This window comes from Mobula birostris, chromosome 14, assembly GCF_030028105.1.
Source record: "Mobula birostris isolate sMobBir1 chromosome 14, sMobBir1.hap1, whole genome shotgun sequence".
Classification (NCBI taxonomy): Eukaryota; Metazoa; Chordata; class Chondrichthyes; order Myliobatiformes; family Myliobatidae; genus Mobula; species Mobula birostris.
Genome location: NC_092383.1, coordinates 37,899,222 through 37,914,354, shown reverse-complemented (window position 1 = coordinate 37,914,354; position 15,133 = coordinate 37,899,222). Strand labels below are relative to the sequence as shown.

The following is a 15,133-nucleotide window of genomic DNA, read 5'->3' as shown; positions in this document are numbered from 1 at the left end:
GAAGTGGTGGACGTGGATTTGATTGCAACACTTTAAGAGTTGTTTGAATAAGTACATGGATGGGAGGGGTATGGAGGGCTGTGGGTTAGGTGCAGGTCCATGGTCTAGGCCTGGGATTCTCAACCTGATGTCCATGGACTCCTTGGTTAACGGTAGGGGGTCCATGGCATAAAAATGGCTGGGAACCCCTGATCTAGGCAGAATAGCTGTTTGACACGGAAGGGCCTAATTCTATGCTGCTGTGCTTTATGACTATAAAGGATGACCTTACTTATCACAAGATACAAATGAAATGCTTTCTTTTTATGCCCATGAGCAAACAGATCTTGCTGATTAAGAAGGAAGATACAAGATCCTTTTTGGTCATTGACAAAATGAATACTAGATTTCCATTCCTGTAAACCTCAATGCCATCTTGATTAACCAAATCTGTGAACACCAGCATCAATTCAAACAATCTTCCTTCAGGCTGCATATTTGTGACTTTATACATACAGTACTGTGCAAAAGTCTTGACATATGTATATAGCTAGGATGCCGAAGACTTTTGCATATACTGTATTTGTCAAAATCTGGCAGGAGCAAAGGATCTTGGGGATGGCGAGAGTGGAGTGCTGTGGGACAGGTGGCAGAGAAGGAGTACCGGGGCGGGTTGTGGTACGGGTGCAGACACACCCAGCCCTGAGACACCAGACAATGTCATTTGATTCCAAATAATTGGTTTATTAGTCATTACAGAATGTCTCTCTGGTACTTCCTGCTCCCTCTCCTCTCCCTTCCTCTTTCCCCAAACATGATTCCCCTCCCTCTCCCTGCTTCCTTCCCACTCTCAGTCCACAAGAGAGACTATATCAGAATCAGGTTGATCACCACTCACATACGTCATGAAATTTGCTTTTTTTTTTGAAGCAGCAGTACAATGCAAGACATAAAATTACTACACTACTGTAAAGGTTCCTAAGGTTGTCATAGCCGGGGGTGGTAGTGGGGATAAGCTCCCACTACCTATGAAGTGCGTCACTAACAGCCTCTGACAATCAAGTCCAACTCTTGGTCTTCACGTGTTGCTTAGCTACTAGGCCCAGTGGGACTGTTTCTACTGACAAGAGAAGGGGCAAATGCGGACCACTGGTGCCTCAAAACCAGTTGCTTCAGGCAGCTGGGGCTCGTCAGCCTTGGACAGCAGCCCACCAAAGAAATGGAAAACTGATTTTAAACCTCCGCTGCCTTGTGGCCATACCCACACATGGGAAAGGCTTTGGGAGTAAACCCCGAGGAAGAAATTTGGAACTAAAGCAGTTTGGTATTGTTTACAACTTCACTCTGGCAGCCTCTGCAACGACACTGGTGCCAAGCTGTATTGGCGCTTGCCCTTCCTTTGGATTACATCAGTGACGTGGAGAGGGGAAACCTGCTGCACGGGCAATGGTTCTTCAAATCTTTTCGCTCGGGCTTGCGCCCTGGGGAGGACATAGTCCACCAGAGGTGCAAACCCATGGTCCCCTGGGATTGATGGCTGCCTACCCTACTATACAAAAGTCTTCGGCACCCTAGCCATTTATATGTGCCTAAGACTTGCACAGGTACTGTATGACTGAATTCATATTTTCTTTCATGTTTAGAAGAGCAGGGAAATAAGTAAACAGCCATCAGATAGATAGTGATTGAGAAAACTGATCGTTCATGCTAATAAAAAGAATGCAGAATGCACAATATGGTGTTGCAGATAAAGTGCAATGCAAATCAAAAAATAAAGTGCAAAAGTCTTAATATGGTACATTGAAAGACCAGGATCTTATTTTTTAAAGTATGAGTCTAATAACAGTGGGATAGAAGCTGTCCTTGAGTATGGTGGTACGTGCTCTCAAACACTTGTATCTTCTGCTGTTTGAGGGGTAGGGGAAGAGGAGAGAGAATGAAGAGGGGGTTCCTTGTTAACATTATCTGCTCTTTGAGGCAGTGGGAAATGTAGACAAAGTCAATGGAGGTGAGGCTGATGAGTGTGATGGACTGGGCTGTGTTTGTAGCTCTCTGCTGTTTATACTTTAAATGATGACTTTGATGACTCGAGCTGAAATATTTGATGAACTTGAAGCTCTCAACTATTTTCACCTCAGCACCATTTACATAGGTATGTTCTCCACTCCACTTCCTGAAGTCATTGACTAGCTTCTTCATTTTGCTGATACTGAAGAAGAGGTTGTTGTCTGGACACATTGCTGCTGGACTCTCTATTTCTGTCTGTTGTTTGGGAATGGCCCACAAGGGTGAAGTTAGAACAGAATTTGGCAACACATTTTTGACTGTGTAGGGAGTATAGCAAAGAATTGAGGACACAGCTTTACAGGGCACTGGTGTTGCTGGATCTTTAGGTCCCCCACCACCAGGTTCAGGAACAGTTATTACCTTTCAACCATCAGGCTCCTGAACCAGCTTGGATAACTTCACTTACCTCAACACTGAACTGATTCCACAAACTATGGACTCACTTTTAAGGACTCCATAACTCATGTTCTCAGTATTATTTAATTATTTATTGTTATTATTTTGTTAGTTTTGCTTTGGCACTGTTTATCTTTTGCACATTGGTTGTTTGTCTGGCTTTGTGTACAGTCGGCCCTCCTTAATCCGCGAGTTCCGCATGTGCGAATTCAACCAACTGCGAATTGGGGAAACCCGGAAGTTCTCTCTCCAGCACTCGTTCAAGCATTGTTTACCTCACGTCTCGTTCATTCGCTACTTTGTTTCTGTGAAAAAATGGCTCCTAAAAAGCAATTACGTGGTCAAAGCAATGAGGGAGTGTAAAGTGCTATCTCTCGCCGAGAAATTAGAAATATTAGATCTTTTGAAAAGTGGCATGTCGCATTCTGAAGTGGGCCGTAAGGTCGGTTAGAACGAATCAAGGATTCGCACAGTAAAGCAGAAAGAAGCTGAAATTCGTGGAAGTGTTAGCACTAGGGATGGCTGGCTGTGTAAAGTGCTACAGCCTCAAGAACTTAAAGATCACTGGAGAATCAGAATCAGCTGATACCACGGCGGCATCGGCGTTCCCAGAAGAGCTACGATGGTTGCGTCTGTACTGAACATGTACAGCCTTTTTTATCTTGTCATTATTCCCTAAACAATACAGTATAACAACTATTTACATAGCATTTACATTGTATTAGGTATTATAAGTCAACGGAGCAGAAACACTGCGGGTGGCGGGTCCTGTGCTGCCCTGGGTCCTAAAGTTCACCCACACTGAGACAGGTTAAATAAGGGACTCGCGCATCCGCGTTTTTTCTTATCCGCAAGGGGGTCTCGGAACCAATCCCTCGCGGATAAAGAGGGCTGACTGTATATTTTTTTCATTGATTCTGTTATGCTTCCTTGTATCTACTGTGAACGCCTGCAAGAAAATGAATCTCAGAGTCGCATGTGGTGACATATATGTACTTCGATAATAAATTTACTTTGAACTTTGTCTTTACTGATTGCTGCGTTGCTATATATTTCTTACGTAATTGGTCAATTCTCATTTGAAAATTATTATTGAACTTGATTCCACTACCCTTTCAAAGAGGTGATCTCAAATCATGACTACGTGTTGGCTCCTTCAACTGTTAGATTAGCCGACTGATCTAATTAAAACTTCCATGTGGCTTTCTATATTACTTCTATCTGCTTTTTCTTTCAGTTATTGGCTCATCCCAAATACCAGAACTGCCAAAGAATTGCTGTCTTTTTGAGCATGTCTGATGAAATTCAGACAGAAGATATAATAAAAGACGTTTTCCAGAGTAGCAAAGAGTGCTTCATTCCACGGTACAAGACTGGAAGCAACCATATGGATATGGTAAAGCTTAGCTCAGTTGAGGAAATCTGCAACCTGCCTGTGACATCCTGGAATATTCAGCAACCTGCTGAAGATGATTTGCTTGAGGAGGCTTTAAACACAGGTTTGTTAAACTTGCAATTAATAGCTTTAAGATTTCAAACACTTTAAATCTTCAATGCTCTGCTTGACCCAGGCATTGGTCTTTGAAACAGACATTGGTTTCCTGTATTCTTATATGCCCTTGCACTGACTGAGCGCAGGTTCTGGTGAAATCCTCATCCGTGGGTTTATTTCCTCCAGACTTCCTTACTCAATGTTGTCATTGCTGGGCTCCCACCTTCCACCCTTCGTTAACCTAATCCCTCTGCTGGGTGAACAATGTTGACTGCTAAAGCAGCAAACTCCTGATCTTGATAATTCATCTGTGTTCAAGTAGCGTTTCCCTTTTCTCATGACCTCTTCCAGCCCTACAACTGTTTTCCTCTTCTGACCACTATACCCCCAAGTAAGAAATACCTATTTCTCCAATCACAAACAAGAGAAAATCGGCAGACGCTGGAAATCCAAGCAACACACCACAAAATGCTGGAGGAACTCAGCAGGCCAGGCAGCACCCAGCTGAAGGTCTCGGCCCGAAGCGTCAACTGTCTACTCGTTTGCATAGATGCTGCCTGGTTTGCTGAGTTCCTCAAGCATTTTGTGTCTGTTGCCTATTCCTCCAATTCAGTTTTGTTTGCTAAAATAATTCACTTTAAGGTATGTGAACTTCACCCATGATTGGTTCACTGTGGTGAAAATCTGGCTTGATTATTAATGAAACAGAAAAGAATGTATGTTTTCAAGAAGTAATTCATGGTTTTAAGCTTCTGTCCGTATTGTTCTGCTGGTTATTTGCTTTGTTACTTTGTTATATTTTCACCAACATAGAATTTGGTTAATATGAACTTTGGTTGCTTACCAAAACTAATGACCTAAAATCTGTCTTTGCATCGTTAGTGAAACCTCAATTTCTTAGTAACTGTAAGTACTATTGTATTTAAGTGGAATTCGATTGTAAACAAGGTGGGACAGTGGAAACCTGATTGGACGAGGACTAACCAAACAGGAGGGACGGATGATGGGGGTATATATACCACCGGACTAGACATGCCTAAGCTTCATCCCTGATGAAGGTGGCAGTTTGTCATTGAAACATCGGTTAAAATCTATGCCTGTACCCGGCTGGAAGCCTGAGAAGAATTTATTCATCAGATATGTTGGGAAAGCACTCGATCCTTTTTATAAAAGTCAAAAGAGAAAGGATGGCAAAATGTGTGACTGGAATTCCAAAAAGGTGATATTTACAACTCTTTGGGTCTAAAGAAAGCTGCTTGTTGGCCTATAGTGTTTCAAATGAAATAGAACACATTTAGATAAATGATGTTGGGGTCTTGTTTTATTTCTGGACAAGGTGACAGAATATTGCCCACAGGTTCCTCAGCAGTGCCCAAATATTGCCTACTTGCTCTGGTTTCAGATTGCTGTTTGATTCACTGTAAAAAAAAATAATCTGTCCATTTTCTTGCGGATAAAATAAAGCTATGAGATTGAAGTAGAAAATCGCTCCATATCACTGGAAATTCAAGCTGACACTTGCTGGCCTGAGTCACATTGTGCATCTGATATGGTTTCAGCAGCAGACAGGTATAAAATGATGCCGTTCTAATGCACTGCACTTCTCATGTGAAGCACTTCATTGCACACTGGATATACAAGGCTGTGCACTGAAACTGGGGAGGTGTGTCTAGTATTCACAATATTCTTTTATATTTTCCAGATCTAATTTCACTCTGCTGCTCCTTCTAGATATCCTTTAATATCTGACAGCCTAATCAGAGTCTCTCCACGTTCTCTCCAATCTTTAACTTTTCTAAGTCTACTCTTCTATCTGATTCTTATGGCTTTTGGAACTTTTCCTTTTTGAAGACAATTGACTTACTTGAAAAAAAGACCATGAAAGGCACGTGATATTCTCCTTCTGTGTTTACAACTTAATAGGAACCACGTTGAACTGCTTCTATGCAATTACATCCCTCCTTAAGCAAGGACACCAAAGTGTAAAAAGTGTATCCAGAGTGTTGTTTCACCGATTTCTTGAACAGTTGCAGCAAGACTTCCTTACTTTGTCATAAAGGCCAATGCACCATTTGTGTTCCTAATTATAAAATATAGGAGGAGAATTAAGCCATTTGGCTTATTGAGTGGCTCTGCCATTTTATCATGGTTGATCTGTTGTTTGTTGCACCAACTTGCAGACTTTCTGTGTTTTTTGAATGGGGACTGTTAGACCTGTCTTTACCATTCTGTAGTCTCTCTCTGTTTACACAATATTCTGCTTTTCTATTCTTGCAACCAAACTGGATAACTTCTAAAACCCGCTACAGTTGGCAATCTTATATAAAACTAAGCCCTAACTTGTAAAATAATTACTTATGACTTTATTTTAACCTTGGTGACTTTTTATTTTTTGTATTTTTTTCTTGTGATAAGATGCTTAAACGATGTTCTTTCTTTCTTAATGTATTACCTCACATTTATCCAGAGTGTCAGTCTGTTTCATTGTGCTATTGGGATTCCTCCTGTAGTTTAATATAATCCAGGGGTCCCCAACCTTTTTTGCACCGCGGACCGGTTTAATATTGACAATATTCTTGCAGACTGGCCGACCTGGGTGTGGGGGGGGGGGGAGGCGGTGTTCAAGTAGGGTTAAACTCACCTCACCATGTCTTTTACAGTTAGGGTTTCCTACTTTCTCACTCCCAAATAAGGGACAAAAGTAGCAGTCAAAAGTCAAATCTACCATGACCATGAAGCCTTGCACCTGTGTGCGCATGTGCATACGTGCTGATTTTTCCCCCCACAAATCGCTTTTGCCTTCATCTTCCCGACTATACTGTGCATACATTATTTCTACTTTATATAGGCTGTGTATTTATCATATCATTCCTGCTTTTACTATGTGTTAGTGTTATTTTTGGTTTTATGTGTTATTTGGTATGATTTGGTAGGTTATTTTTTGGGTGTGGAAATGCTCAAAAATTTTTCCCTTATAAATTAATGGTAATTGCTTCTTCGCTTCACACCATTTCGGCACAAAAGGTTTCATAGGAATGCTTTACCTTAGCGGGGGAAATACAAGACAAACCAATTTAGCCCAATATATGGGATGTCCCGGCTAATATGGGACAGTTGGCAACCCTATGTTCCAGTTCAACGATGCGTGACAGTGCAGCTGACTGGTATCGTTTCCTCATGGCCCGGTGGTTGGGGACCGCTGATATAATCTATGTAATAATTTGTCCTGCTATTGATTTGTGAGAAAATTCTAGTATTAGCTTCTTGCTTCAATAAAGATTCTCTTAATAATAAAATTGCTTATGCATAATTATAACTGAAATAGAGCTTCGCAGATCCTCCTCAGATCATCTTGATTTCTTCCCTTCATTGTGAGGTGCAGTTGCAAAGCAAGGAACTCGAAAGAACCCAATTTAAAAAAAGAGACCAATCGTCCCTCCCTTTGCTCACAGAGACAAAAAAAACACAAAACAAATCATATAAACACCAACAACAGCATTCTGAACCAAATTGTGTCCTTGGAGCAGCCTGGAGTTGGCCCATAGCCTCAGTGTTAAGTTCAGTATATTAGTAGCATAAATGGCCGCAGAGTTCGCAGACATGAAGTGCAGCAATGGGGGCAGTTTTACAACCTTAGTGTCGCAGAGGGAGGTGCCCCAGTCTATCTGGGCTGGCATTTCAATTGTCTGAATTTCACACTAGGAGCTGGGCCCTGCCGCCGGCGAATCACTCTGACCTAGATTTTGCTGCTGAGGGAGACATTCTTGACCTCTCTGAATTGGCTTAGCACCCTGAGCGATCCAACCTTGTCCTTCTCTTGACACCCTGCCTTTCCAGTCTATATGGACCGACATTTAGATTATCCAAACAATGGATTGTACTTTGCATTAGGACCCAGGCCTGGCTGCAGTGAGTCGCTCTGGGCTTTCAACACACCTCTCATCAAATTGCTTTGGACTTGGATTTCACTGCTGAAGAAGCCATTCTTGACCTCTCCAATTTGGCTTGATGTTTAGAGCGATCCCCAACTCCCATACCAAGGTTAGTTGAACGAGCATTGCAACTCTTCTGTCCCATCTTCTCCCCTCTGTATCATTCATTCCAACCAGCATGGCTTGAACTCTAAATGCGTCGATTTTGCAGCGCAACAGCAGGGTACTTCCTGCAAATTCACTTTGCCTTTGCTCATTTCTTCATTGCTTGCGGTGATAAAAAGTGTTAATAATGGCTCTTACTGAATTCCTTTGCTTTCAAACTACCAGTGAGCTGTCACATCTTCAGTAGCACCACCTTAAACTGGAAGTGATTTAGAGTTAAAATAAAATCAAAGTTATTTTATAGAATGCATAGAGTTGTATTATGACAACAGAAAATGCAGACAATACCGTTATGATGACATTTAATCTTCAGATAAAAAAATCCTAATCCTAATTGCTGAACATATTCCATGGCCCAGCTGCTTCCTCTCTCCCCACATCCATTTATTTAATTAAATCTTGACCTAGTTTTTGCCGCAACTGTTAAGACTTATACAAAGTCTGTAAATACCTCTGTGACATCTCTTCCATCCCCAGATCTTATTTTACATTAGTCATCTTCCTAGTTTTGTGTGTTTACAATTATAGATTTCTCTGTTATCCATTAAACAACATTATTTTAAAGAATAAATAATTCTAAAATCCTAGATTTTGGAAATCTAAATTAAAGCAGATTAAGACACCCGGTAATAAAATAAAGAAAATTCTAGGGGATGTCTGTTGGTTCCAACAAGATTCCATCACCGGATATGCTTTCAGCATTTTATTGGAATCGCTTTCTTTATAGTCTCTTGGTCCACTCCTCAGCTATCAATGTGCTTTCTGTACATTGGAGGAGGGAGTTGCAAGACCCATACTTTCACATCTTCCCTTTTCATTATCTGGGATTCAGGCAGTCTTTTTCAGTGGAGAGGTGTTTCACTTGCACTCCATCCAAACCAATGTACACTACAGAGCGTTTGCATTTCTAAACTGGAGAAAACAAGTCTGGATTGTGTGGTTGTTTTTCTCCACCCATCCACTCAGTCTGCAAGAGTAAACCTGAGCTTTACTCCTACTCTGACCTTTCTGTCTGTGTGCTGCCTCCTAAGATGTCACAATAAAGTCCAATGCAAACTCAAGGAATGATACCTCATATTACAGCCTGCAGTACTCAATGTAATGTTGTTCAATTTTAGATAATTTGCTCTGTCTCTTTGTTTGTATGGAAGTGGTCATTATTGCTTGCCTTTTTTATTATATAAAAAGCATCTGGTCTGCTGGGCTTGTCACAGTGGGCGAGATTGTACAACATTAACAACATTACACAGACAAAGAAGCTTAATTTGATTTTAAGTGCCATGTAATTTTAACAATAAGTGGAATTTCCTTTGTTCCACCCATTGTGGTCTCCTACCTTCTCTGATATCTTGACTGACTAACTTCTTTCTTTCTCAGTTCTGCTCAAGGGCCTTTGACCTCAGGCCTTAACTTTTCCTCTTTCCACAAATGTTGTCTGAGATGCAGAAAGATTCTGCTTTTATTCATGTTCCTATTAAGGTGAAAGGCAAAGGTCGTCGTCGTGGCTATCCCTCGAGATCAAGGATAATGGTCTTCGTTCTGAAGAAGTGGCCCACAGAGTGAAGACATCTGTGCGTGTATTTGTTTAACGTGTACTTGATGTTGCACTCCAAGAAGCACATGATACTTCACAAATCAACCAACTGATTCCAGTGGCATGGAAACCACGACGATTGGAGCTGATGGATTTGTTGCAGCCTTCATCTGCCTTCACAGCCGTTGAATTCGAAGTAACTTCGTCCACCTGTTCCACTGTTGAGGTCTTGGTTGAATTGTTCTTTGTCAGGGACCTCACCCTCGACCTTACCCTCGACCTTACCACCATGAGTGACCTCATCAGGAGCATAGCTCCAGAGGACATTGCTCTCGGGATCACAGGACCACACAAGTTTCTCCACCATGATGAGGTGACAATCCGTGGAGAAGAAAAGGCAAAGGTGCTGGGAGTAGGAAACCTTGGATATTAAGGGATATTGTAACTCTGCTCAAGAATAAAAAGAGGCTTGGGTCAGATACAGACAGCTGGAATCAAGTGAGCCATTGGAAATATAGAGAGGATGCTGGAATATATGCAAAAGTGAAATTAAGAGGGCAGTGTTGGGCCATGAGGTGGGTTTGCAGAGAAAATTAAGGAGAATCCCAAAAGATTTTTAAAGTATATAAAGGGAAAATAAGGTCCCTCAGCAAAGTTTCCCCTATATTTTGTTTTACAACTGCATGAACAAACCATTGCTCTGAGCAGGAAATATTTACATAGCCTGAAAACTGCTCAGCACTTAAAATGAAATTTTTTTGCAATATGCATACTATGAATATTTAGAATGAAAATTGAAAAATTGCATACTTTTGATTTTATTTATTAACTGAAGAGTATAATGAAATACGGTACAACAAAAAAATCTTTTACATTTCGTAAACTTTTTCTTGTCTGTCTTTATTACAAATCCACTGTCTATAAACACTTCCTTAAAGTTCTAATAGCTGGGTGTGGTAATGGGGTAAGCTTCCACTACCTATTAAATGCTCTCAATGGCGTGCACCTCAAATAGCCTCTGACAACCAAGTTCAGCTCCTGGCCTTCACATGTGACTTAGCTACTAAGTCTGGTGGAACTATTTCTGACAAGGGAAGGGGTAAAGGTGGGTTACTGGTGCCTTAAAACCATTTGTTTCAGGCAGAAGGTGCTCATCAGCTGTGGCTGGCAGTTCATCTCAAGCTTCCACTGCCTTATGGCTATGCCCACTCATGGAGAAGGTTTCGGGAGTAAACCCCGAAGAAAAACCTGAGCTGAAGTACCAAAAGCAGTCCTACTTTGAATTCAATGCTGACTGGCAACTCCTGTGACGCTGCTGGTGCCAAACTGTATTGGTCTCTGTCGTTTCTTTGGATTCATCAGCTATGGAGAGGGGAAGCTTGTTACATGGGCAACAGCTTGCTCTCCATATTGTACCACTCTGGTGTATGTGCTGGCTTGCGTATCATGTAGACAGCTAGGATGCAATATCCATGGTTGACCCCGACAAAAGGAGGGTCTCACACACTGACCAGGTTAATTTTGCATTTAAGTGAAAAATATATTGTAATCCTTAATAGATCAACCAAATGTTCAACTTCTAGTCTGTGTCTAGATTTACATTTGACTGAATTCATAAGACTAAATCCAAGTTTGTAGTCAGCACTTGAAGCTTGAAATGTCCCAACGATGTCAGAATACAGTATAGAATTTTTCACATCAAGCAACCATAAACCATAAGTCAACACAAGTAAATGGTGTCGGCATTCAGTGAAGCGGCGGATTATTAACAATGAGCGTACGACTTCCATAAATAAGAGAAAATCTGCAGATGCTGGAAATCCAAGCACACACCCAAAATGTTGAAGGAACTCAGCAGATTGGCAGCATCTATGGAAAAAAGTGCAGTACTGTACTTTTTTCCACAGATGCTGCCTGGCCTGCTGAGTTCCTCCAGCATTTTGGGTGTCTTGTTTCGCCTTCCATTCTGTGTTTATTGTTACAATTTGTAACAATGTTGTAACTTGAAACACACAATATAAAAATGTTGAAGCTCTAAAATGTCTCAAATGTTTAATATTTAGAAAATTTATGCATTATTCATTAACACATAATTACAGGATATTTCACTATTAACATTATATAAAAGAAAATTCTAGCTGCGCAGCAACAAAGGCTGCATATGGGAGCATTTCAGTTACTGTGGAGTTGCACATCCGCGCAGCTTAGAGGGAACAGTGACCTTCAGAGACCAGAAATCCAAGACTGGAGCAGGCAGAGTTCTCAATGATTATTTTTCCTCTATTTTACCATGAAGAAATGTGAAGACTTGAGAGCCTGACAATGTGAGTAGAGATGTTTTGGGAACAGTTCATTTTACAGAAGAGTATGTGTTAATGTTTAGGAAGATATATAAATCTCCAGATCTGGACAAGGTATTGTCCATTGAGACGCGGGGAGATTCAAACAAGAGGACATGAGTTGAGAGTTAAAGGGCAAAAGTTTAAGGGTGACATGAGCGGGAATTTCTTTACTCAGAGAGTGGTAGCTGTGTGGAACGGGCTTCCAGCAGAAGTGGTTGAGGCAGGTTCGATGTTGTCATTTAAAGTTAAATTGGATAGATATATGGACAGGAAAGGAATGGAGGGTTATGGGTTGAGTGCAGGTTGGTGGGACTAGGTGAGAATAAGAGTTCGGCACGGACCAGAAGGGCCGAGATGGCCTGTTTCTGTGCTGTAATTGTTATATGTTACATGGTTATATTGTATATCCAACAACATTATGGGAAGCTAGAGAAGAAATTGTGAGAGCACTCACTGAGATATTTGTAACATCTGGTGAGAGCTGGAAAACTAGAGGATAGCAAATGTGCCTTTATTTAAAAAAGACTATAATTAAAAGTCTTGGTATTTGTTGATCCATTAGCCTAATGTCTGTAGTAGATGAATTGCTGGAAAGCATTCTGAGGGATAAGATTTCTTACATCTGGAAAAGCAAAGATTGATTACGGGTAGCCAGCATGGCTTCATGCATGGGAGATTTTGTGATACAAATTTGATTTAGGTTTTTGATGAAGTGAGGAAAAGATTGACATGAAGGGTAGGTAGTAGATGTCGTATATATGGATTTCAGTAAGAGTTTTGGTAAGGTTTTGTTTGGTTGGCTGCTCTGGAAGGTTAGATTGCATAGCTAGCAAACTGGATACAAAATTGTTTGCGTGATAGGAAACAGGATAAAAGTGGATAATAAAAACAGGATAATACTTCTCAGACTGAGGACTGAAAGCACTGGGCCGTTTGCTAATTGTATTCTGTATTAATGATTTGGATGAGAATATATGAGGAATAGTTAATGTGTTTGCAAATGACATGAAAGTAGATGGTGTCACACAGTGAAGATGAGTATCAAGATCAACTGGGTGAGTAGGTAGAGGAATGGCAAATGGAAATTAATTCAGATGTGTGGAGTGTTATGTTTTAGAAAGGTAAATCAAGGTAGGATTTTTACATTGAATGTAAGGGTCCTGGATACAGTTGTAAAATGGGTACAGAGTACAGGTACGCAGTTCTCTTAAATGGCATCACCAGTGGTCAAGGTGGTGATGTAAGCCCTTGGCATGCTGCCTTCATCAGTCAGGGCACCAAATATAGAAGTTGAGAGGTTATGTTGCAATCGTACAAGATGCTGATGAGACCACACTTGTAGTATTGTGTTCAGTTTTGGTCACCATGTTATAGGAAAGATTAACTAAGTTGGAAAGTGGGATATGGTCAAGTGTTAGGAATTGGCATTAATTTGAATATACATTTGGTTGACATGGACAAGTATGAGTCAAAGGGCCTTATTCTATGCTGTACTATGATTCTCTAACTTGATCATGTATTGGGATAGCCAATTGTTTGAAGGACTTTGGGGATATATTGCCCTTTTGTTTATAGCTGCTTGAACACACATTTCTTAGAAAAATTAGAGGGCTATAGGTAACCCTAGTAATTTCTAAGGTAGGGACATGTTCGGCACAACATTGTGGGCCAAAGGGCCTGTTTTGTGCTGTAGGTTTTCTATGTTTCTGTGTTTCTCATAGAGTCGTAGAATCGTACAGCGTGGAATTAGAATTAGAGTTTATTTAAATCTTACATCTATCACAACGTGAGGGAGTAAACATCTTTGTGTTATGACTCTGTTGCAATGTACGGACATGTGAATTTAAAAGTTTAGTGGCTTGTGGAAAGAAGCTGTCCTGTAGCCTGTTGGTCATGGCTTTAATGGTGTGGAGCTGTTTGCCAGACAGAAGCAGTTGAAGCCGTTTATGGTTGGGGTGATTTGTGTCCCCGATTATCTCCAGGCCTTCTTTCTGCACCTGCTGCTATAAATGTCCTCAAATGAGGGAAGTTCACACCCACAAATGCCCATTCTGTCCATACCACTCTCTGCAGTGCCCAGCTGTGCAATTCCTGTACCAGGCGGTGATACAGCCAGTCAGGGTACTCTCATTGGTGGCCCTGTAGAAGGTCTTGAGGATTTGGGAGTCCATGCCGAACTTCTTCAGTCGCCTGAGGTGGAAGAGAAGCTGTTGTGCTTTTTTTGCCACAAAACCAGTGTGTACAGTCCAGGTGAGATCTGCGGTGATGTGTATACTGAGGAACTTGAAACTACTCACCCTCTCAACTGCAGAACCATTGATGTTGATCGGCCGAGCCTGTCTCCATTCCTCCCGTAATCCATACTCAGCTCTGGCTTTTTTGACATTGAGGGAGAGGTTGTTATCCTGGCACTACTGTGTCAGGGTGTCAACCTCTCCTCCAGGCTGACTCATTACCGGTAGAAATAAGGCTGATCAAAGTCGTGTCATCTGCAAATTTGATCAGCAAATTGGAGCTGTGTGTGTCAGTACAGTCATGGGTGTAAAGGGAGTAGAGAAGGGGACTCAGGACACAACCCTGGGGGGCAGAAATGAGGGGCCCGACCTTACCACCTGTCGGTGATCCGATAAGAAGTCTAGGATTCAGCTGCACAAGGTGGGATGCAGGCTGAGGTCTCTGAGCTTCCTGTCAAGTCTGGAGGGAATTATGGTGTTGAATGCTGAACTGTAGTCCAAGAACAGCATTCAAACGTATGCATCCCTCTTCTCCAGGTGAGCGAGGACGATGTGTAGTGGTGTGGCTATGGCATCATTGGTAGACTGGTTCCGTCAGTCCAATGTGGTTGGTAGGATGCTGCAGATGTCTTTAACCAGCATCTCAAAGCATTTGCTTAAAATTGAGGTGAGTGCGACAGGGCACCAGTTGTTCAGGCATGCTACCTTGGTTTTCTTGGCAGGCCGTTCAACCCACCTTGTCCATGCTGACTGGGAGAGCTTTCTATGCTTAAGCTGATTCAAGTGCAATCCTAGATACTACTTAAATGTGGTAAGCAACACATCTTTAAGCAGTGGAGGTAATTCATTCCAGGTATTCCAGGTATTCACCTCACTCTGTCCATCTCCACAAAATTCATTTGCATATGCATGGTCCATGGAGGAGTTTATCTCCACTCTGTAAGATGCCATCCTCTATGTAACTTAAATGGCATCAGTCTGACCAAGTAATG

The 15,133-nt window shown here is 41.5% G+C and overlaps 1 protein-coding gene across 3 annotated transcripts in view; it reads left to right on the top strand.

The window, feature by feature from the left end:
• Positions 1–15,133, top strand: part of mthfs (5,10-methenyltetrahydrofolate synthetase (5-formyltetrahydrofolate cyclo-ligase)) — a 105,486-nt gene that overhangs the window by 19,887 nt on the left and 70,466 nt on the right. For all 3 annotated transcript variants that reach the window (XM_072278387.1, XM_072278388.1, XM_072278386.1), the window contains exon 2: positions 3,680–3,941. In XM_072278387.1, the coding sequence (XP_072134488.1) occupies positions 3,680–3,941 (262 nt within the window). The remainder of the gene's footprint in view (positions 1–3,679; positions 3,942–15,133) is intronic.